General features: G+C 38.1%; 1 protein-coding gene across 1 annotated transcript in view; it reads right to left on the reverse strand.

The window, feature by feature from the left end:
* Positions 1 to 949: 949 nt before the first annotated feature.
* Positions 950 to 25,369, reverse strand: part of PARP4 (poly(ADP-ribose) polymerase family member 4) — a 51,962-nt gene continuing 27,542 nt past the window's right edge. Inside the window, 17 exon segments of the mRNA XM_072857812.1 lie at positions 950 to 2,536; positions 3,927 to 4,059; positions 4,942 to 5,044; positions 7,356 to 7,457; positions 8,116 to 8,211; positions 10,207 to 10,287; positions 10,290 to 10,358; positions 13,837 to 13,932; positions 14,721 to 14,801; positions 16,967 to 17,047; positions 17,144 to 17,202; positions 17,317 to 17,368; positions 17,370 to 17,439; positions 17,441 to 17,508; positions 19,204 to 19,341; positions 19,756 to 19,837; positions 22,404 to 22,450. Of these exon segments, the coding sequence (XP_072713913.1) occupies positions 2,386 to 2,536; positions 3,927 to 4,059; positions 4,942 to 5,044; positions 7,356 to 7,457; positions 8,116 to 8,211; positions 10,207 to 10,287; positions 10,290 to 10,358; positions 13,837 to 13,932; positions 14,721 to 14,801; positions 16,967 to 17,047; positions 17,144 to 17,202; positions 17,317 to 17,368; positions 17,370 to 17,439; positions 17,441 to 17,508; positions 19,204 to 19,341; positions 19,756 to 19,837; positions 22,404 to 22,450 (1,509 nt within the window). The 3' untranslated portion in view covers positions 950 to 2,385.

A 25,369-nucleotide genomic window follows, 5' to 3' on the forward strand; every position in this document is an offset into this window, starting at 1 on the left:
GCCTCTCGCCGGTGGCCGCGGGTTCCCGGTGGGGCCGCGCTGTGACGGACGGCGGCTCCGCTCGTCACGGGGCGGGCTGTCCTCCAGCCCGATGCGCTCCGCAGAGCTGGGCGGCGGGAGCGGGAAGCCTTGTGCCGTCCCGCTCCCGCCTTTCCTGCCAGGCTCTGTTGTCGTCCTACGGCTGCCGGGAGCCCCGGTCCTGTCGGAGAGATGGGCGAACGCCGGGTGATTGCTGGGGCTGCCTGTCTGCACGGTGGCCCGGGGGTCCCTTCCTCGAAAGCGTGACCGAAGCTCCGCTCGGCCCCCTTGTGAGGTTTCGCTGCCTGGCGCAGGAGCCCTCCTCCGGAGAGGGGGGTGGTTACCGGTGACTGGAGGCACTCCAAGGCACGTTTACGCTGCTGACCGTTCTGCCGGGAGATACGGTACCCGGCTGGTCCTGCCTTGTCCAAATAAAAGGACAAGAGTGTGCTGAATATCCCGGACCAAAGGTGTTCTGTGCCCTCAGCTGGGCGAGGCTTTGGGGAAACGCACAAGAAGGATGTACACGGACACCTCAGGACGAGGTCCTGCTGGGGCGTGGGGTTTCTCACTAGGAAAAAGAATCCTTTTAAATTTCATAGTATTTTGCATGTTAAAATAATTGCCTATAGACAAGCACAGCTTTTTTAATATAACGAGCAGGAGAAAAGACGACAATCCTTTAAGAAAAAGCAAATCAACCACACCCTATTTGCTTATTCAACTGCCTTTGCTGAAGCCAGTGTTAATACACTGTGTCTCAGAAACAGTTCCTTAAAGAACACACATCACTCCAATGAAACTCAGGCTTTAGTGTGAATGTATGCTTTTCGTACAGAGCCGTATGGGACATGTTGTTGCAACAATGAAAATATCAAACTATTTGAATAATTGACTGCAGTGAAGGAAAAAAATAAATTCGTTTCTTTTATTCATCTTTTTGCCAGCACTTACTTTCTAAGGTAACTCTAGAAATGCAGCAATTGACCATACAAAGACCTAACAGCAGATTTAGAAGCTCGTTTATCATTGTCTACATTAAAGAGTCTTTCTAGTTCTTAAGAAACCCACATCCTAGCTCTTCTCAAATAGAAAGTGTAGTACAAATCTTTCCTTTGTGTTATTTACTAAAAAGAGCTGTGTTGCACATGTGAAAACAAGGATTCAGAGCACCTTAGAAACAGAAGGACCTCAGGATATCCCTCTTAGCAACCTCCTCTACAAGATCAAGTGTATCTACTCCATCCTTGGCAGATGTTTGCTTAAAGTCTCCTGAAAACATCTACGAAAGAGATTCCACAGTTTTCCTTGGTAGCCTTTTACAACACTTCTCTGTTACTGCCAGGGAGCATTCTCCGTTTGCTAGGGCAGTGTAACACATTACCTATGGTGGCTGTGGAATCTCCTGCTTCTGAGTATTTTCAATGGTTGGACAAACAAGTGTAGTGTGTTCTGTACACACTGGATCCCACCTCAGTGCAAGCAACTGTACTAAGTCTCTAACCACATTTCCTCAGATCACAAAGCACCAAAGTGTGATTCTGAGCAGCTCTGTAATTTAGAAGAGGTAATGTGTTCATTCAAACACTTGTGAAAAGCCCGTTACATTAAAATAAATCTCTTTTAGTCTGGTTTTGTTATTAGACTTCAGTGTTTGGTCTCGTATAAAATAAAACTGAAAGCTAATAAAACAAACTAGTTTTTCATCAGAATAAAACCAGAATACAGAGTAACAGCAGGAAAAAAGAGAGAACTCATTCCTCCTAACAAAACTGACCTATGTATTCACAAATTGACCTATGATCAATAAGAAAAGCAGTGCAGGAGAAAAGTAACTGTTCTGCTGTTCACATTTCAAGGCACACTGTAGGAATTACAAAACCATCCAACTGAAAACACTTGATATGTTATCAAGATACTTATAGTTCTTTGTTTATCACATTCTTGTATCTGTCAAAACATCTCCTGCCATATTTAACTCAATTACTACATTATGCTTTCTTTACTGTGCCATTAAAGAAGTACATAAGATTTTAGGAGAAATCAAAACAAAGATATTATAAAAGTACTTTTATAATGTGCAATGAACCAAAGAGATTAATGTAAAAAAATGAAATATTAAGGTATTTTTAACAGAGTTACAGGTAAGTAAAATACTACATATATGTAAAATCAAGACTTACTAACTGTAAGACCCTTTATTTCCATACCTTTAAGTCTGTGACTATAAGAATTATTAGTCAGTAATAATATAAGATCAAATGTCCTCAATTTAAACGTTGTATGTAAAACTGCAAGGAAAGCTAACTCTGCTATTATCTTGAAGAATTATGTGATTAAATATTTTAAGTAGAAAGAGAATTGATGTTAGATAAACTTGATACCCAATAGCTTCTTGGTGGCAGAATCCCAGTCTTTCCCAAGTTCAAGTTGATAGCAAATAGATGGAAATTGCCTCTCAACTCTTCTTACCCACTCTATTGCTTTCTTGATCAACTCAAAAGCCCAATGAACACCACTGTGTGTAGAAATGAAGTTTTATTATAATAAAAACTTGTAAATCCACCAAAGGAGCAATAAAAAAATAATTTCTTCTGTGATAATTATTTGAAAATTTTCTATAGTATGATGATCCAGCCCATATAAAATATCATCTGATGCAGAAAACATCATCTGAGCTGCCCTATCTTTTTAGAATCTTCCACATGAAAAGTATGTAGACTCATAATCAGTACTTGCATTTATTTGCACTATTCCAATCACCACAGTGAAGTACTATGCATTTCATAAAGGCAAACTTGACGACTCCTTTGTACATTCACATATGTTAGAATTGCTTTCATCCAGCAGTCAATGTAATTTTATTTGTATTCCTGACTACAGTAGCAAAATTACACAACCAATTTTTCCCTCTGTCAAGGAGTTTCAAAAGAGGGAGGAAGACTTCCAGGGCTCTCCTGACTATTTCTTTATCCTGTTCCTACATGCCCTGTAAAGTATGTAAAAAGTGTATAAAGCTTCCCGTTTTGGCACAAGGAATCTGTTGGTGGCTCGGGCAATCCAGATTCACTGGAGGCCTATTCCTTCATGCTTAAGACCTTTGTCTTTCCTCTATACCAAAAAACTTGCCAGCTGATAATTGTTCACCCCCAAAGAAAGGGACTCCAGACTCAGGGACCCTGTATTCAAAAGATAATAGAGCACCGGGACATACAGAAGTGAGGGGGCAGGGTTCAGAATAAGCCAGCACCAGCATTCCCCACAGCTAAAGGAAAGGGTTCAAGTTGTGCTGTGAAGAATCATCTGCTCTAATAATTTCAAAAGTCTTGTCCAGAATATTTTATGGTGTATGCTTGTGAAGAACAGCAAGCCATAAATATAATCCTAAAAAAGGATGCAGACCAACTGGCACAAGTTACATGAAGGAAAAGTCCGATATAATTTTTTTCCTAATTTATAAAATAAGTGATATTAAACACTGGAAAAGGTTGCCCTTAAAAAAGTTGAGGTTGACGACTCTCTGTCCTTAAAGATATTTAAAACTCAGCTGGGCAAGATCCTGAACGACTTATCCAACATCTGAGTTGGCCCTGCTTTAAGGAAGAGATGACCTCCAGAGGTCATATCCAACCTGAATTATTCAACGATTCTAATAAGAAGTATAAAATATCTTTTGCTACTTTCTATAGTTCTTAATTTTTGTATCATATTTTACAAAGTATTCCTTCCTCCATCCATCCTCTTAAAAGAGACCACATGCAACCAATAAGATTAATACCTTCCATTCCTTTTTCTACAGTCATATCCTGTAGTATAGTCATTGCCTCTCCATAGTGAACTTAATCTTCTGTATGTTGAGAAGGTTTGTATTACTACATTAAATTATAAGATTTTATTTAAAAGCATACCTTGAATTAGATGAATCATCCAGTTTCATCAGTGTTTTGAAAACTATCCCTTTCAATTCCTTTGTGCAGCATATGAACTGTAGCACGAGAAGAGCAGCAATCAACTGCAGTAGCTTTTCTTTTCCATTTGGGCCTAAGGAAGAAGAAAAGGGAAGTGGTATAACTATTTAAATGATTTCTTGACAACAGAAAAGGTACTTTCTGCAAAGTACTCCATATCCCTCTAAAACATCAATTGTCCTAATGCTATTTAATTGTTTCACCATACTATCACTACTATCAAGAATATTCACATTAGTAATTTGACAAACATGCCTCTGGCTTTCAAACTTAAACTGGGTAATGCTTTGTTGGGATTTCTGCAGTTTGTGTTTGCTTGGGTTCTAATCTCCTTTGACTTTAATACATGCAATAATGGGAAACCTGAAAGATTTTTGTCCTTTGATGAAGCGTTGCGCCCTCTAATAATTTAGAAAGAAGGAATTGCCTTTTTTTCCCCCCAGGTTTTCTGGTCTGCTGCCAGCAAAGAGCACCAATTGACAGAATCAAACAGCGAAGTGTGTATAGGCAGCATGCACACTGAATGCTGCAGACAGCGTGTATGTGGGGAAGAATTATATAAATATTATTCATATTATTTGAAATGTGAAAAGCAGAAGTGATCTCTGCCTCTCTCCTAGGAGAGACTTCTCTTCCCTTTTTTTCTTTAGTAGATATTAATATAGCAGATACAATAATCGAGATAAAAGAACCTCTGTTGCTACTCCAACTATTTCACATCCTCCACATATTTCTCCAGGAGATGTGCTTAGCAACCAGGACACTATATTGTAAGAGATGCTGAGAGGAAACTGTATTATTAAAATCAGGCACTTTTGAAAACTTTAAGTTAAGAGATCCGTTTAAATTCTGAGCATATCTTATTGAGAGTTCCATTAGACATATAGAGTAATAACACATACAGATAGGAAATAGAATACAATGTACTGCTTTTTAATGACAGAAAAGTATTTACCAAGTGAATGAATGCCTTTTGTAATAAGGAAATTGTTAATTAAATGATCAACATCAAATTTCAAGATTTTTCCCAATTGTGGACTGAGATTCCAAGAGCCATCCTATGGAGTAAACAAAGATATGGATAAGCCAAAGATTCAGTCCAAATACTGAAAACTTATTTGTCAAGAACAAAATAGATATAGGAGAATTACTTTAAATATTTTTTAAAAAGCTTACACAAACACAAAAACTGAAATCCACATAATCAAGCTAGGTGATTCAAATATTAAATTTCAAAAACCTTCGATACACCATCAAACGTCTGTAATTGACCTGGAATGTTGTAGTTAGCCTACCTTGTAAAAAACCCTTAAAGAGTAAGAACAAAGTAATTTTGAAATCACTCCCATATAAAGTATATGCAATGACAACACTAGCCTTTTCAAATTTATTTCAAATAAATTCCTTCTGAAAATTATTTTTAAAGGTGCTAAAAAATAAGCATTCGTCTTGCTCAAAAGAAACAATGAAGGATCCCTCTCCTCTGCTAGGAATCCACAGTCTCTATAAAATTATTAAGTTTACTATATATGTTGTTAAATGCAGTATTAACAAAACAAATCCTATTTTATCTGACTTTCCCTGCCAAAAATTAGACAACTCTCATGATTAAAATTATCTGCCAAATGGTTTGCTACCCTCAGGTCAGATGAAAGACAGGCTTTCAACAAGATGTTCAAATACTTATTCTTCAATATTAAATACTTTTGAAACTCTACCTGTCCTTGCAGCTTTATGTCTTAGAAAACTGCAGCTGTAGACACAAATTCATAACCAGTTGTTTAAGGTAATTTAGAAGATAATATATGATTTTAAATGGATGTTTAGATAGTAATTATCCAAATTATGTAAAAAGTGAAAATCTGTAGAATATGAAGTTTAATTAGTGTAAAAAACTGTGAGAAACTTTTCTTTTTAAAATTCAACAATTGGCAATTCTGCTGAAAAAGAAGAAATCTTGAACCGCACTTCGGGAGTTAATTCCCACAAGAGTCAATCACAAGTCTACAACTCTAATCCCCATTGTATCCATGTGGCATATGGTAATGGCTCAGTGTTTAGAAATAATTTGACAGAAGTGTCCTGTCAAAAATATAGGAAAAATATCTATCTCTTCTTGATGCTGAGGTTGGCTATACTTTACTACTTTCACATAAAAACTTAATACATAAAGTTAATTACACACAGAATGAGTCAATATTTTAAAAAAATAGCAAGAAAAAGTCATGAGGATGCAAATACTAGGTGGACTCTGCTGCACAAAGGAACATGAAGCTGGGGCACCTGGAAGACTTACTGAATCTAGTGTACAGGGTGTATTCCCAGCAAAAAGGAGTTCAATATACCACCATGCTGAATGGCCACTATAAACAACAGGAGTCTCCACTGAGGGCATCCCACGGTGGCTTCTCCTCTTGGATCATGTAATACTCTTGAAAACCTCCTTCTGTTTATTACTTACAGATATTGACTGTGTGACCCACAATATCTGATTGTTGATCACAACCTCACCCCCTAAGTTGGTAAGCTCACCAAACTGGAGATGGGTTATGCGGAACAGGGACTTCTCCCACCACAAGGGACATACCAAACCAACAAAGCTAAACTTTACCTGCTCTGCCTCCTACCTGCAGGATTCTTGGACAGTACAGTTTCATTCCATTTCCCTAGCAATTGGTCTGACTGCCAGGGGAAGTTCCCGCTGCAACATCTCTCAGTCCAATCCTCTAAAACACAACTACTTTTTATTTTCTTGCATAATGTGCATTATTTGCATCTACTTCTTCCACTCAGCTTCCCCTACATGTTTCTATACTTGTCCCAGGAAGTCCCCAAGCTGCAAACTGATGGAGGCTGTAAAAGGTTCTGGAGGTTTATTACTACCTGTTGGCCCTGATTTTATACTGTTCCTTACATATCCATTTAGGATGAGAGGAAATGGCCTCAAGTTGCGCCAGGGGAGGTTGAGATTGGATATTAGGAAATTTTACTTCACTGAAAGGGTTATCAAGCATTGGAACAGGCTGCCCAGGGAAGTGGTTGAGTCACCATCCCTGGACGTATTTAAAAGACGTTTGGATGAGGTGCTTAGGGACATGGTGTAGAGGTGGACTTGGTAGGGTTAGGTTTACAGTTGTACTTGATGATCCTGAAGGTCTTTTCCAACCTATACAATTCTGTGATTGCTGGGTTGCCTGTGAAAGCAATAAAACATAGCATGACTGATGTCATCATATACTTGTAAAATCTGTTTATAAACATTTTATAAATGTATTTTACTTTATCTTACGACAGCATTAAAGTAAAAATATTTTTTCCTTCCACCTATATTTTATTTTTAAGTAATGCACAAATAGACAGGTGCTGTACCTGATTTTGGAGCGCAAAAATTTCTTTCCAGTTTACAGAAGTCAACTCAATTCTCTGTTGATTCCTTTCTTTCTCTGTTGTTATAAAGCACCTTGATTGTTCCTGAAGAGGATAATGTTCACTAAGAATCTTACCACTATTACCCATGCAGCTTCTACATCATGATACAAAGTAATTGCATTTAAAAGTTTAAAAAACACTCATCTTTTTAAAAAGGAACCTCTTTTTCTGGTTGAAAAAGGTTCATTCTCTCCCACTTAAGAAAGCATTTGCACAAACATCAGCTACAGCTGGAGAAAGATCCTGTTTAGCAAAATTACAAAGAATGAAATAATTCCAGAGTTAGTGAGACATTTTTTCTCTCTAATCAAAACTGTATGTCTTCTTGTATTATGCACATTATAACTATATTGTCATTTGTATGTTCAAAATGAAAATAAAATACTGTTTAAAATAAAAATTTCTTACCCTGTTCTACCTTACACTGGGCAAATCCAGAGTAAAATTTGACTCTGGAGATGTTATCACCACTTGTTGGCTCTGATTTTATACTGTTTCTTAAGAATTATGGATTGCCCATGAAAGGAACAAAAAATAGCATGACTTTGATGTCATCATACTCTTTATAAAATCAGTTTATAAAGCAAAGATAACAAAATCATTTAGAAAATGTTTATCTCAGGGCAGGGCTGAAGATAATTTTTCCTTCTACTCACATCTTGTTTTTAAGTAATGCATGAATAGAGGATGGGTACTGCACCTGATTGTGGAGCTCAGGAATTTCATTCCTATTTACTGAACTGAACGGAAGCCTTTGCTGAATCCTCTGTGTTTGCATAAAACAGCAAGATTGTTCCTGAACAAACAGAGTAATGTTCATTAAGGATCTTATTCTACCACCATTACCCATATAGCTACTACTTCATGATACAAAGTAATTCCATTTAAAAGTTGTCTATTAGAACAGTAAGGAACAAGTGGCAGAATTCAGAGTATAAGATTTATCACTTTGAAAAAGAATAACTAAAAACCAATCAAACAAAAAGAACGCTTTCTGCATTTCAGGTTCAGATTTATTGAATTGGAAAGCAGGATCATTACCAGCCTTACCATGTTCTGTTTTGGCTGTACATCCATGAACCTTGAAACGCAAATGTTTAAGGCAGCTTTCATTAGCTGAATGCAGCTTGGATTTCAATATGACATGTGTAGCATCCTATATTTAAAAGACAACTGATGGAAGACTGATCATAACCTTAAACTCCTCAGTAAATCCTTCTTTAGGAGCCGTAACATCACGCTGACATACTGCCTTTTTCTTACACCTTGATTGTGGCAATGCTTCTTTTCTATTAGCTTGAAAAACAGGAAATTTGGGAATAACTTGTTTTTCAGCATTAGTCTTTTCAGAATTTGTGTGTGTAGGGGTAGGTGAACCAAACAATACTAAACCCTGCATCGGAGCAACACAAGAAGAAGAAACTTGTTTCATGCCTCCCATCGATTTTTGTAAAAAATAGTCATTCATATGTTCAAAATGAAAGTAATATATCAGTTAAACTAAAAATTTCTTACCCTATTCTACCTTACACTGGGCAAATTCAGAGGAAAATTTGACTGTGACAAAATATGAGCAGAGAGGTATTTTACATTATTAAGATAAAAATTATTAATATAATGATGATTAGGAGTCAAGGAAGTTCCACTGTACAGTATTGTTGTACATACACAGAAGACAGATCTACACAGTGAGGCGTGGACCCTGCTTGTGCTGCAATTCTGGCACATGTACCAGCTGAGGTCCAGTAGCTGCTGCATATAAGCTAGTGAGCCTGGGCTATACTGCCACCATACACCAACGTAGACGTTTGGTACTCTTCTGCCTAGGAATTCTTGGGCCAAAGGATCAGGAAAATGGCTTTATATGAGTTGACCTAAGTTACAGAACACATACCCAGATACTGTTCTAAATAGGTCACAATCTTAATACATTACAGACTACAGGCTGAGCGCTGTAGTCTACAGGCTCTGTAGACTACAGCACTGTAGTCTACAGCTCTGGAGGCTACAGAGCTCCTGAGTTGTATTAAATGCGCATCATGGTCATGCACAACATAATTTAACAGACAAATAATGATTCTCTTGAGTCCCCTACACAATTTGGAGATGTAAAGCTTTAATCTGTTAAGACTTTATGGACTGACAGAATTATACCTGCTGGCTAACTGATACAGGCATCTCTTGTGGTTTCCAAAGCCAAGAGAGCGCCACCATAACTAGCAAACATACAATTTTACTAGTTCAAGTTTCTCTCATTGCTCCCCCTTCATCTCAGAGATTGTCCCGTTGCATGCTAGCAACATGTCCTCTTCTTCCAGTCATGCTTATCCCCATTCCCAGTAGTCTCTCTGCTTTGGCTGTACCTCTCTACTAGTGGAGACTTATGGATAAATACCTTGACTTTCCGTGAAACTCCCCCCCTCCACCACAGTTTCTCAGAGTTGAATTTAAGGCTTCATCTACACTAGCATATTCTTGTGACAGAATGCTCTAACAGGTGTTAGTTTCTTCTGGAAGGGAGAAGTCTGTATTATCATATTGTCTCTCAAAACTTCTGCTGCACTCATGATATTTTTAAGTGTACTTTATTTTTGGGACAGGTTCCTCCAAATTTTCGTGTTTATAGTAAAATTCCACACAGTACTTGTGTGGCATTAATTATATTCAAAATAATTAAAAATCGAACAGATTTCATGAACAATTACTATATGGTTACACATACAGTACAGCACCACAACTGGATAATATACCAAAAACATTAGCAATAAGAATATACACTACATGTAGTTACCAGGGCATCAAAGGCAATTTCTTCAGGAAACAAGAAGCCAGATTCCATTGACTTTTGGTCCCAGTTTATGTAAGGTAAAAAAAATCTACATTGCCTTGAGCTATAATTTCCAGGACGTTTGGAGCATCAGCAGAACATGTTTCATTAGTATCCTAAATTAAAATGCATAACAGTTACGAACCTGAAAATTCTCTGGCATTATAGAGACAGTGCATTTTTCTTTGTGAGTTTGAAATGTGTTGAAAACAGGGAAAAAGCAGATAATGCAGTACATTAAAAATACTCAGTATATACAAAAAAACAGTAAATGTAACTCCACATTTTTACTATATTGAGGGACAATTTATTGTCAGTAATTAGATTCACATGAAATATAAAGGTGGACAGTATATATTTGTATGTATAATTTGTTCAAATCCACGTAATTGAAATAACATCCAAATCTTGCACAGTTCTTTTTGTCAGAATCCTATTGCCACCCTTTAAAGGAAAGCAAACATAAGCATTATTATAGATGTGCTTAAAATACATTGCATTCTGCAAAATCATGTTAAGAAGACAAACTACATAGCATAATACAGTGTCAAGCTGAATGGGCTAGTTTGGGTATTTCTGCATGGTACTGCATTGTGTTGTGTAGGTGCTTTTGCCTTAAGATGTCTGCAATGTTTTGTTCCACTGGGTCAAAAAAGTTATCCTAGACTAGAAATGAGATTAAAGCTATTATATTTACAGATATAATTCAAACGTAACATTCTAGAAGTCTGTTTCTTGAGAGGTATCATCAACAAGGGGAAACGGAATCTTTTGAAAAATTGAAAAACATATATAAAAATGAGAATGATAGATAATAACCTGGTGACACCCTTCGTAAACAACTAGCTTATGAAATCACACAGGTGTTCCCTTGCTAATCAGCAACATATTTTTTCTTCTGAATATTGCTTCTGTTATGTACCAGATGGAATATTCAGGTGCATTACAGAAATATAGTTAAATTGGCTCAGTTGAGTTATCTTATTTTGAAAAGTAGTCCTTGACCTGGGAATTTCTAATAACTTCACAACATTGCATTTTATAGTTGCTTTCTAATCAGATTTTTTTTGGAATGCATGTCTGTCTTTTGAGCTTTAATGCAAATGTTGGAGTTGTTACTCAGGAAAGCAATATTTCCAGAAAAATCTAACTCTTATAATGTACATATGCTACTGGTATTGTTTTTTTCATAATAATGAGGACATCAAGATGAAACAGGAAAGGTATCCTTGTTTTATCCAGCATCTCCATTGAATTCTTCATGCAGGCCTACTTTTATTTATATTAATATACCATATGAAATAGTAAATTGTGATGATGAAAGAACTGTTTTGGACACTGTAGAAAGCTGTAAAAGTTCTCCTTTTTGAGCTTCATGAGGTTCCTGTCAGCCCATTTCTCCAGCTGATCGAGGTTCCTCTGGATGGCAGCACAACCCTCTGGTGTATCAGCCGCTCATCCCAGTTTTATATCATCAGCAAACTTGCTGAAGGTACAACTCTGTCCCCATCATCCAGAACATCAATGAAGATTTTGAACAGGACAGGCCCCACTATTGGCCCCTGGGGTACACCGGTAGTCACTGGCCTCCAACTAGACTTCCTGCCACTGATCACCACCCTCTAGGCCTGGCCATTCAGCCAGTTTTTGATCCTCCTCACTTTCTGCTCATCCAGCCCATACTTCATCAGCTTCTGTATGAGGATCATATGGGAGACAGTGTCAAAAGTCTTACTGAAGTCCAGGTAGACAATATCCACTGCTCTCCCCTCGTCTACCACATCAGTCATTTCATCTTCAAAGTTTATCAATTTGGTCAAGCGTGACTTCTCCATGGTGAATCCATGTTGGCTACTTCTGATGACTTTCTTATCCTTCACATGCCTAGAAATGGTTTTCAGGATTAGCTGCTCCACCACCTTCCCAGGGATCAAGTTGAGGCTGACCAGACTGTAGTTCCCTGGGTCCTCATTCTTGCCCTTCCTGAACATACGAGCGATACTTGCTTTCCTCCAGTCTTCGGGCACTTCTCCCAGTTGCCATGATCATTTAAAGATTTTTGAAAGTGGCCTTGCAATGACATCAGCCAGCTCCCTCAGCACTCGTGCATGCATCCCACCATGCCCATGGAATTATGTATGTCCAGTTTGCTTAAGTATTCCTTGACCTGATCCTCTTCCACCAAGCGTACATCTTCCTTGCTTTAAACTGCCCCCCTGGTCTCTGGGGCCTTGAATTTCCAAAGGCTGATCTTGCTAGTAAAGACTGAGGCAACAAAGGTGTTCAGTACCTCAGCATTTTCCATGTCCTGTGTCACCAGTTCCCCTGCCCCATTCAGCAGCAGGCCTACATTTTGCCTAGTTTTCCATTTGCCACTCATGTACTTAGAGAAGCCCTTCATGTTGTCTTTGACATCCCTTGCCAGATTCAACTCCATGTGGACTTTAGCTTTCCTAACAATGTCTCTGCACTCTCAGATAGTGTCTCTATATTCCTTCCAGGTCACCCATCCGTGCTTCCACTGTCAGTATACTTCCTTTTTATGTTTGAGTTCTTCCAGGAGTTCCTTGTTCATCCATGTTCACACCAGGCCTCCTGGCATTTTTGCCTGACTTCCTGTTCACTTGGAGGAAGTGATCCTTGAATCTGAAATAGTGACTATAGGTAACCCCTATAATCAGTGCTGAGAAAAAGACCTCTTGAGAAAATTAATCTGAACTGTTTTAGGTATTTAACTTTAGGATGAGATGAATCAAGCTCTAGAAATATCTATTTATTTCCGTTGACCATGAGAGGAAGGCAAACGTGACTGATTCATTGCTAAATGGACACACACGTATTTGGTCAGATGAATTCCCATTCTCTGTGCCCCTTCTAATACGTAATCCAACTGATATAATCTTGCTTATCATGCCACAGCTTTCCATTTGAAAACTCTTCTTACTGACCCTTGCATTTCCAGATTGTAATTTATATGTATTTCTTTCCATTTGCTGCAAAGCTTTTGTTTCTCCTACCACTATTCTAATACTGAAAACAAATGAAAAAGTTCCATAGTTTACTGCAATATTAAAGAGAGATTTTTCAAGTTTTGCTTTCCTTGTGACTTCCACCTGACACAGACTCCCCTAGAATGACTTCTGCCAATACAAAATCCATTACTTCAGTAATCCATGGCTAGAGTGGCCACTCTGCTATAGTTTGGCAACCTTACTTTTTATGAGAAATGGTTCTGTGGCTTATGCACCAAGGATTGAAGAGTACTCTTCATCTGGCCTTATCCTTTGACCTGTCTGGCTCCCACAGCACTATCAGGAATTACAAACCCTTGTAGCAAATCACAACAGAAACACACAGATCAACAAACTTTGATTGTAAAGTAAGGACAAGCAATAAGAGACAGAAAAGGAAAATAACTTGCTATATTGCAGAAGAAACCAAAAGAATGTAAAAAATAATAGTTTTAGCTCTATTGTAAAAGAATAATCATTGTTCAGCAAAAGGAAGACTGGTTTTGATATGTACAAGGTTACAGAATTTAGAGTCTTTTGACAGAGAAGCTAGTGGGAGCAAGATATTATATAGAAAACATACCCTTTTCTCAACTGCAACGAAGCTTGTAAACTGGCTTATAATTGAGTTCTCCAAGCTGAGGTGAGTAATCATGTTTTTCAAGATTTGTTTCTTCATCTAGACTGTTAAGTATTAACCAATGGAATAGGTAGAAAAAATACGATTGGCTAAAAGAAACGTTGAGGTCAAAACTGAACACATACCTATAAACACACTTATGCACTCTAAATAGGGACATGTAAAAGGAAGAGCTCATGTGAATATACTGGCCTGCCTAACTGTCTACTCCCTTCTAACTTTCTCTACTCCCTCACTCAACCTGGGGCAGGGATACACATTTCCTCTAGTTAGACTTCTTTTGGTTCTATCCTTCTAGCATAAGAAGAAACTGTATTTTATAAAAATTAGTCTGAAGTCTCAAATAAGCCACTATGGCAATATGGTAAGCTTTTAACTAGCTAAAAGCCATTTTTTCAACAGATCATCAGATCATTACGTCTGTCTATCTGTAAAACACAGGTCATTATCTTCCACCATATCCTACACAAAAGCTATGGACTTTCACTGGACTAACATGTATTGATCTTCACAAAACAAAAAGGTTATATGTCACAGGAAAAGAAGAATCACCAATGGCCTACAATGACAGGGTATAGATTAGGAAAAATATGCACACATTATTCCAATAGAAGACATTCTTATAGTGGGGAAGAAGACAACTGTCCTAAAATTTTTCAAAATCTTATCTGGGAGGATATTACTATATGGTGAGTTTAACCTTAAAACGATATTAGAATTGCAACCTTCTAGTTATGTTTAACAAAGCAAGAAAATCTTCTCTATTCCACTGAAATGTTTGCTATTTAGCATTTTAAATGTATACTTTTTATTTCAGATTATCAAACCTCGTGTTTTGTTTCATTCTCATGAAGAATCCCATCTTCATAGTCATTAATGAAAGCTCTTGCTGTGAGTTTGAGCAGCACCTAGAAAGAAAAACTAAACTGATGATAAGAGTAGTAACTTTTTTTTTTTTTTTTAAATTCTTCCCTTCATTTATGATGTCCAGCTTCAGGCAATTAGCTTCCATATTTACACAGAATCCCATTCTCTAAGGAAGGGTCAAGCTAATTTTCCATTTGAAAAGCAATCACAACATGCACCTAAGGTACATTTTTATTTCACTTAGCTTCAGCAAACTAAAAAATACCCAGGTCTTTACTTGTGCACATACTCTCTAGAGTCAAGGGTGAGGAAAAAAAAAGCAGGCATGTAAACAAACACAAAAACTCCACCAGGCAATTAATCCCAACTTGAAACGGCTAACTAAAAAAAGCAGGAAGAATGCCCCTTCTGGATGTACACTTTTTTCTCATTACAGTGACTGTAAACCGAGCCTGGACAACTACCTCAGATTTAACCAACAATATCTATATAGGTGAAGTTAGGTAAATTAATCCTGTCTGTAAAAATACAGAATCTGGGGAAAAAGTAAAGTGAGTCTAGGGTGTTCAACTTTAAAAAAATCATTAGGTCTACCATAATCAGGTAATTTTTGACCTGAGGGGCTGTATGCAGAAAAGGGAAATACTGAACTGTACTAACCAGAAATTACTTTTTTGAACTAAACCAGCCTTTCACAGAAAAGAAAAACAATTTTGGCCTCTTCAGTATGTTAAAGCTAACAAAGAGAGGGAGCTTTGTGGGGGCAAAGTGGTAAACTCCAGCTGTATTCCAGTTCCAATTGCCAGAACATTCCCACTGGCTCATTTTTGGAAGCATATGATAGATGCCAAAGAGAGCCACTTCTGAAGAAAACCTCTTAAGCAAATAGTTACTTTTTAAGCTGAGGTAAATTGGTAAAAGAAACAAGTAGGCATTCTCAGAGTTCATCTAAAGCATCAAGAATTAATAATTTTTTCTAATTTTGACCCTGTTTTTTATCATTTTGCCATTTCAGTCTACACCTTTCAAAACTTCTTTTTTTTACCTGCACCTGGAATTTGTAGTACAGGTATTTTTCTAAAAGCAAAAATTCATTATGGCAAGCAAATACATTGCTTTTGCTTGCCAATTTTATTTGCCTGTAGAAGGGCACATCCCTGGAAAACAACTGTCCTTATGGAAACCAACACAACCAACATGTCCATGGAAACCAACCCATGATAGCAGCTTTCAAAGTAGATTACACTAAATAGGGAACAAAATAATTTCTATTTGAAAACAAATCAGCTTCCCTTAGTGGGGAAGGGGTGACAGTCATACCAGAATTATTACTGAAGGTTGACTATTATTTTGATTTTTCAAGTGTAGACACCTGTTAGATTTAATAAATGGTTCTTTTTAGCTTGTTTTCCTTTTCACAGAATCACAGAATCGTATAGGTTGGAAAAGACCTTTAAGATCATCGAGTCCAACCGTAAACCTAACACTACCAAGACCACCACTACACCATGTCCCTAAGCACCTCATCCAAACGTCTTTTAAATACCTCCAGGGATGGCGACTCAACCACTTCCCTGGGCAGCCTGTTCCAATGCTTGATAACCCTTTCAGTGAAGTAAAATTTCCTAATATCCAATCTCAACCTCCCCTGGCGCAACTTGAGGCCATTTCCTCTTGTCCTATCACTTGTTACCTGGGAGAAGAAATGGGTGCTGCGCTTTCCTCTGCATAAAGACTCCTTACTTCATTGTTACTGAAGCAAAGGAAAGGCTAGTAACACTTTACTGTCTCTTTCTCCATACATTTCTAGAGACGACAGACTAGTGATGAGATATTCCACATAGCAACAATTTACAACATGAAAGAGAATGCTGCAGCAGCTTCTTCACAGAGGTCAAACAGCCAACCCAAGGACAAAGCTAGAGCCCAAACAGGCTGCCAAAATAAGAAGCAGCACTTCCTATTCTGAGAAGCTTAAGTTTGTGCTAGAAAGCACAGAGAAAGCTGACACTTCTATGTAAAACAGTTTCCCTTTAAAAGTCTGAAAACTGAAGGTCTGTGTTAAAACATCAGAAGCAAAAATAAAAGTGCAAGAGCTGCTGAAAACAGGGGTTTCAATTCCTTCAAAAGAGCATGAAGCAGCACGTTGTTGTTTATAGCAGCTTGTCTCACTATGGCATGTACAAATAATGCTGGCCAAACTCACTCATCCTGTCATCTTCTGTAGTTCAGTAGTTGACACCATGGTCTGTAGTTCTTGGTCATTTATTACTGCTCTTAAGGTGGCCTAAAAGGAAAAAAAAAATACTGTTTCCTTCTCGCTCATGCTATGCTACCAGCACACATGCATGCTGTTCTGTCTGTAGCAACAATATGGAAACACAAGTTTAAGTTTTATGAGTGGAATATCAGAGTAGAAGTATTCCATACAGCTACACATTCCTGGTTGCAGTTGAGTGTATTATGCTGGTTTGATAATAATGATGTGCATAAAATTAAGGCATGACAAGAAGATAAAAGGTGGCTCTTGGATAAAAAGGAAATAGGGAAACTCACTTGTGCCAAATTTGATTACATTCATTCTTTGTTTGAAACAAAATAGTTCAAAAAACACGTAAAGCAATCTGCTTTGCTTGGTGTAGAGCTGAACCTGCCATAGAATTCGAGCAATCTAATAACAACTTCACTGGACAGCTGCTTTTCTTCAAACGCTGTTTCAAACTCTGGTTGGAATACAAGCATGCAAGCCTATAGAGAGAGAAACAAAATCATCAGCACAGTGGACAAACACTATTTCATTAGAAGTGTACCCAAGCATCTTCATTTTTCTTATTATGGAATAAGAGCAGAATATAGCCATATTTCAAAGTTTTAACAAATATATGTCATTTACTCTTAATGCCTGAAAAGTGCAACTTCCCTGTCCTTTACCTATATCCCAGGTCTCACATGAAAAACTGAAAAAGAAATTTTGTGGTTTCATGTTCCTATCTGATTCACTCTTCTGCAAACAGCATTGGATTCTCTTACACAAGTTAAAAAAAAAAAAAAAATCACAGATATCTTTTACAATCGTCACTGCCACCATCAGTTTCTGAGAGGTACTAGAATAAAAAAAAAAAAAGTAAACCAGAAGTGCATACTGTCCTTGCTATGAACAGAGATGCTATGAAAAACAAAGGCTTTCAAAAGTGGAACAATGAAATGCTTGAAGGAACGAAAGTGTTTCCAATAGGGAAGGAAAGGTTTGCAGTTTGGAAACACAAATAGAAATCTCTTTCTTTTCCCTTTCCTTGAGGGAATATCAGTATTATTGCAGTCATCAGAAAGAAATCCCTAAACTAATAGATTTAAACTAAGCAACTCTGATTAAAAGGAAGAAAAATAAAAGACATCATTGTTGGAAAGAAAACAATCTTATCTGTCATTTTACTTATTTTAATCAATTTCAACATTAGACTGACAGATTGGTAACACCAAGACTTTACATTTCACCTCTGCAGCATTTAATCTTATTTAAGAAAAAATAAAAAATAAAAAGGAGCTGAAAATAACTAAAAGTGCCAGGGACTTCACAAAAAATGTGTGAGAATGAAACAGCTTCTAATAACCTGGAATCACATATTTTAAATTTTAAATTTATTTCTCAGGCAAGGAGTTACTGTGGGTGAAGGTAAAAGGGGTTGAACTGATCCCTCCTTTCCTACCTAACTTTTTATTAATGTTTTCCGGCGGTGATAATGAGCTCTTCTGTGACATAGCCACAGCTGGATTCTGTTTCTGAGTGATCCAGAGCACTAGAAGTACTAGCTCTGTCTTTTTCACTTATTAGTGAAAAAGAAAAGATTCAAATGCCTTTGAGAATAATCACTGCAGCAGTAATAACTACAGCAGCATGCAAAATCTTCTAGGAAGGCCAGATGCCTTAAAATAAAACACTGACAGATTCTATAAATATTTGTGTGTAAGTTGTAAATACAGCCCTACAAATTTAATGGTTTAAAATTTTACTTATTTTTAATTAGTATAGAGATTGCATGACTGTGAAGCTACTTAGTTCCAGCTTCAACCATGAATTATTTGTTCACTTCCACTGCTGCAAATGCAACATCTGTATCAAACACTGTAGTCATATTTCTATGAAATACAAACAGCAGCACAACAAGTAGAAAAAAAGTGTTTTAACAGAAATGATTGGACACTGTGTTGAAACATTCACCCTCTTACAAAGCAAGGGATAAACCAAAAGCAATAAGATTCTACGCAACTGAAAAGAAAACTAATTTCTGGAGAATACTCAGCTTAATAAAACAGATCAAATTGACCACTGTCCATGGTGTGAAATTTTTCTTCATCTTTCACCCATCAAAACTAAACTGTACCTGTTTATTATGTTTTAGCATATTCTGTATTACCTCATGAACGGTACAAGTTATGCAGTACCTCACTCATTTTGTTGGGATGCTTCTCTACCCACATTCAGGGTACGTAGACCTGAGAAATCCAGATATCTAGAACAAAATCACTAACGTCCAAGGAGCTGTTCTCCACAGTCTTAATTACAGCCTTGCAGTCTGTTTTCTAGAAGAGGAGAAAAATAGGCATTTAAATATTTCTTTAATAACAATACAGTGAATATTATTTACTTTGTGAGAACAGGGAATGACGCCAGCAGATTTAGTAGGGGTAGTCCCAAAGCTTTTTGCCAAAAAGGTTATAGAAAGTTTACAAGGTACAGTTTCTATTTACTTATTTACATTATTTGAAATATCATTCACTTTCCTGAATGTATTTTTAAATAAGATGACAACCAAAACAGAAGGGCTTCAAGCACAACAGAAATTTTCATCTGAGAGAAACAGAGGACCAAGCTGTTTGCAGAATGAACAGTGCACAAAGTCAGACAGGTCTGGCAGAAGCGTTTTTTAGGATAAAAGCTGAAATGCACAGCAGAACTGCCAAGGCAGAGACACAGTTACAGTGAAATTAATTTACTTTTATTTTAAGTTTATGTGTCCAACTATGTATGCATTCAATACTAGATGGCATCTCAATAGACATATCAATGGAAAATCCACTAAATAAAGAGAAAAGAAAAAAAACCTCAAAACCAAAACTGAATGGCACTCCAGGGAAGATGATGTGTAAATCTGCACACCATGACATCTCCATGAGAAGGAGCTATGCTTCCTGTCTTTTTTAACTCTTTGGATAGAAGTGGAGAATACTGAACTAGTTAGACAAGTTTATGTCCCTAGAACACCCAAAGAATAACCATGCTGATTCACTACGGGTATTCATAGTTTAAAAGGTTAGAAGGGATCAAGAGGCCATTTGACATGATCTCCTCTATAAGACATTACATAACATTTTAGCCAATTATCTTTTCACTTAACCTAATGTTTTATTTTCTAAAGCAAAACTTCATAACAGACAGCCAAACTGGATTTCAGAGAAGGCAAGTTCATAATTTTCCCTGGCTAACTGTTCCAAACCCCACTGCTAAAACGGCATGTCTTTTTTTCTTATTCAGCTTTAATTTCCAGTCTTTGCTTCTTAGTTTATTTCTGTAATGACATTAAAAAGCAAACTGTTAGGTGCAATCATACAATACGAGATACATAAAAGACACAAGATACCATACAACGTCAAGAATCACCTCCCAGTTCACAGAAAGAGGGTTTTTTTGGTGGTTTTTGTTTGTTTGGTTTGGGTTTTTTTTGTTTTTATTTTTGTTGTTGTTTTTCTTGTTGTTGTTGGGGTTTGGGGTTTTTATGTTTTGGTTTGCCCCCCCCCCCTTTTTTTTTTTAAGGTCTTCAGATTGGCATTTTGCCAATTTCAGTCAGTCTTGCCTGACAAAGTAAAATAATCTTCTCTCTTCACTGCTTCTTGGTTTATGTATTTTGGGACTGTATTAGCCATTTTTGCCACAATATCACAATGCTTGTTCATTCCAGGTTGTTGACTCACTGGGTGAGTAATAAACCCTGGGTTATTGGTAGTCACTGTATTCCAGGATATAATCTCCCAAGATGTAGATGCGTAGGGCTGCAATAATTTCATCTACATGTAGCCTTGCATTTGTCAATCTTACAGCATTTTTGTTACATGGGCCCATTTTAATAAATATTCTTGACTATTCTGAGTTCTAACCTCAATTATTATTAATGTACCATGAACCTGTGTATCCTCTGCATATCATATGAGCAATTATTTTCTATTTACAGCCACATCTCCGTTATCCTTAAGACGCTTGTGGATAAAACATGCAATACATATGCACAGCCCCGAAGTATCTGCAGAGAGAACCAGCCTGCAGCCAGAAAAATGTATTAAGTTATCAATATAATATTAATAAGTTTGCAGCTAACTTGGATGTCTTCGTGCTGCTCCCTCTAGAACCTGAAGGTGGAAAGAGTGAGATAGAGATATCTGATCTCCATCCTCACACAATAACTATTCTTAAGTGTTTCCCAATTTTTATTCATATTTTCTAGTTGAATTTTCCCTTAACATTAAAAATTAAATTGTATTATCATTTTAAATACCTTTTCTACAACTGGATGTGTAGTGTAGGAACTTGTTAATTTATTCCTGATATATGGCAGAAATAGCATCAAATCTTTAGCTGATCAGTACAGTATTTCTACTAACCAGTAGCAATTGTGCTGAATAAAATCAAGTTAATAATAGGAAACACTATTTCAAGACTAAATATAATGTTATAAAATTACAACGTGGTTTTGTGCCTGCTTTGCAGACAGAACAGAGAAGAAACTAGGACGTGCTCATGAAAAGCACTTGTCATGGTTTTTAATATGGAAATATGAATAGCATTAACTTTTGACACATTTACTGCTACTACTACCTGCATTGCTTGTTAGTCTGGTTGAGAACGGCCATATGCAGAATCACAGAATCACAGAATCGTACAGATTGGAAAAGACCTTTAAGATCATCAAGTCCAACCGTAACCTAACACTACCAGGACCACCACTACACCATGTCCATAAGCACCTCATCCAAATGTCTTTTAAATACCTCCAGGGATGGTGACTCAACCACTTCCCTGGGGAACAACTGGTCTTACTATTAAAGACTGAGGCAAAGAAGGCATTAAGTACCTCAGCCTTTTCCTCATCCTTTGTCACAGATATGTTACTGCAAACAAAATTAAAATACTCAGTTTCCAAGAACTCTTACTTTACCAGCAACATCACAGTTTCAGATAACTGTAAATTATTATTTAAAATGCAAATGCAAAGAAAAGCTAAAATATTAAGTGCAGTGATATTGAAAAAAAAATAGGACAATGGTCTCATTAAGCTTTGTGACTTGGGAATTTATAGATAAACCTTAGTAACAGAAATGTTTCTGAAACAAAGGGAAGTATTTAGTGAAGAAAAAGAGTGTAATAATTAAAAGTTATTCCCCTATGATATTACCTATTTAAGGATAACAATAGATTAGCATGAAAGGTGAAATTAAACTAGTTTCTTGATAATGCAACTTACCATCAATTATTCCATATAAATAGAAAGAAAGTTAAATATAAATGAATAGTTAAATTTAAATGTTTTAATTTAATAATTTAAGTTATTGATAAAATAAAGCAGATAACAATATTAATGAAAGCAACTTACTTTTTCTGTGGTTTTACTCATTTAACACAAACCTTTTTTATTGTATCCTACAAAGAAAAAAAATTGTTATCTGCACCAGTTATGAAATATTTGTATCATAGAATCATAGAATAATTTAGGTTGGAAAAGACCTTTAAGATCAGCAAGTCCAACCATAAACTTAACACTGAGAAGTCCACCACTAAACCATATCCCTAAGCACCACATCTACGTGTCTTTTAAATACCTCCAGGGATAGTGACTCAACCGCTTCCCTGGGCAGTCTGTTCCAATGCTTCACAACCCTTTCCGTGAATAAACGTTTCCTAATACCCAACCTAAACCTACCTTGGTGCAACTTGAGGCCATTTCTTCTCATCCTATCGCTTGTTAGTTGGGAGAAGAGACCAACATCCACCTCGCTACAACTTCCTTTCAGGTAGTTGTAGAGAGCAATAAGGTCTCCCCCTCAGCCTCCTCTTCTCCAGGCTAAACAACCCCAGCTCCCTCAGACGCTCCTCATCAGACTTCTGCTCTAGACCGTTCACCAGCTTTGTTGCCCTTCAGGGACACACTCCAGCACCTCAATGTCTCTCTTGTAGTGGGGGGCCCAAAACTGAACACAGGATTCGAGGTGCGGCCTCACCAGTGCCAGTCCTGCCCAACTTGGTGTCATCTGCAAACTTACTGAGGGTGCACTCAATGCCCTCATCCAGATCATTGATAAAGGTATGAAACAGAACTGGCCCCAATACTGAGCCCTGGGGAACACCACTTGTGACCGGCTGCCAACTGGATTTAACTCCATTTGCCACAACTCTTTGGGCCTGGTCATCCAGCCAGTTCTTTACCCAGCAAAGACTACGCCCGTCCAAGCCATGAGCAGCCAGTTTCTCCAGGAGAATGCTGCAGGAAACAGTGTCAAAGGCTGTACTAAAGTCTAGGTAGACAACACCAACAGCCTTTCCCTCATCCACTAAGTGGGTCTCCTTGTCACAGAAGGAGATCAGGTTGGTCAAGCAGGACCTGCCTTTCATAAACCCATGCTGACTGGGCCTGATCACCTCGTTGTCCTGTACGTGCCGCATGATAGCACTCAGGATGATCTGCTCCATAACCTTCCCTGGCACCAAAGTCAGACTGACAGGCCTGTAGTTCCCCAGATCCTCCTTCCAGCCCTTCTTGTAGATGGGCATCACATTTGCTAACCTCCAGTCAACTGGGACCTCCCCAGTTAGCCAGGACTGCTGATAAAGGATGGAAAGTGGCTTGGTGAGCACTTCCACCAGCTCCCTCAGTACCCTTGGGTGGATCTCATCAGGCCCCATAGACTTGTGTGTGTCTAAGTGGTGTAGCAGGTCACTAACCATTTCCCCTTGGATTCTGGGGGCTTCATCCTTTTCCTCATCCCTGTCTTCCAGCTCAGGGGGCTGGGTACCCAGAGAACAACTCGTCTTACTATTGAAGACTGAAGCAAAAAAGGCATTAAGTACCTCAGCCTTTTCCTCATCCTTTGTCACTATGTTTCCCCCCACACATCCAATAAAGGATGGAGATTCTCCTTAGCCCTCCTTTTGTTGATAATGTATTTATAGACACAATTTTTATTGTCTTTTATGGCAGTAGCCAGATTAAGTTCTCGTTGGGCTTTGGCCCTTTAAATTTTCTCCCTGCATAACCTCAGGACATCCTTGTAGTGCTCCTGAGTGGCCTGCCCCTTCTTCCAAAGGTCATAAACTCTCCTTTTTTTCCTGAGTTCCAGCCAAAGCTCTCTGTTCAGCCAGGCTGGTCTTCTTCCCTGGCAGCTTGTCTTATGGCACATGCGGACGGCCTGCTCCTGTGCCTTTAAGATTTCCCTCTTGAAGAATGTCCAGCCTTCCTGGACTCCTTTGCCCTTCAGGACTGCCTCCCAAGGGACTCTCTCAACCAGTTTCCTTAACAGGCCAAAGTCTGCCCTCCAGAAGGTGGCAGTTCTGCTGACCCTCCTCCTTACTTCTCCAAGAATTGAAAACTCTTATCATTTCATGATCGCTATACCCAAGGCAGCCTCCAACCGTCACATCACCCCCAAATCCTTCTCTGTTCACAAACAAGAGGTCCAGCGGGGCACCTTCCCTAGTTGGCCTGCTGTCACCAGCTATGTCAGGAAGTTATCTCCCACACACTCCAGGAACCTCCTGGACTGTTTCCTCTCTGCTGTATTGTCTGCTGTATTGTCTGCTTACCAGCAGACATCTGGTAAATTGAAGTCCCCCACGAGAACAAGGGCTAGCGATTGTGAGACTTCTCCCAGCTGCTTAGAGAGTATTTCATCTGCCTCTTCAAGATTTTGTCTGCCTCTTCAATATATGTCATTCCTGACATCTTTATCACCCTGGAGCTCCTTTCTCTTATTGTATCACTAAGTTGGGATTGCATGGAACCCTCTTTACTTCATTTAATCATATAGCTTTGTAATCTGAGCATCATAGTAGCTAAAATTGAGATGAACGTGTGCATGTTTCTCTCTCAAGGACACAGCGAACTTCACAACTCAGTATAATACAGCTCTGAAGCAGAAGGCATGATTGTTGAACAGTCAGACGTACGATACAGCTATAAGATCTCACAGGGACTAGGACCACAAGGATCATCTCTGGCTCTTTGACAGCATTTAAACATAGAGATGACCTTCCCTCCCACCTGGGGAATCCAGGAGCCATCAAGGGCATCCAGAGAAACAGATGGGCAACCTTGTCCCTGAAGCAGAGAAGGATAATAGCAGAGTGTTCAGCAGATGCTCAGCTGCTGCTTCGTGATGGAGATAATACAATGTCTTTGCAAGCCAAAGGAGGAACAGCAGCACAGAAACAGCAGATAACTCAAAGCAGGAGATCTAACATGTGCCAACTCAAGTCAACTTTCTAAGTCTTGCAGGAGCAAGTACACCCTCATAAATAGTTAGAGGCTTTCTACCAATCACAGCATTCCTAAGTTTGTGTTCACGT

The sequence above is a fragment of the Ciconia boyciana genome, chromosome 1, assembly GCF_034638445.1.
Source record: "Ciconia boyciana chromosome 1, ASM3463844v1, whole genome shotgun sequence".
Taxonomy (NCBI): Eukaryota; Metazoa; Chordata; class Aves; order Ciconiiformes; family Ciconiidae; genus Ciconia; species Ciconia boyciana.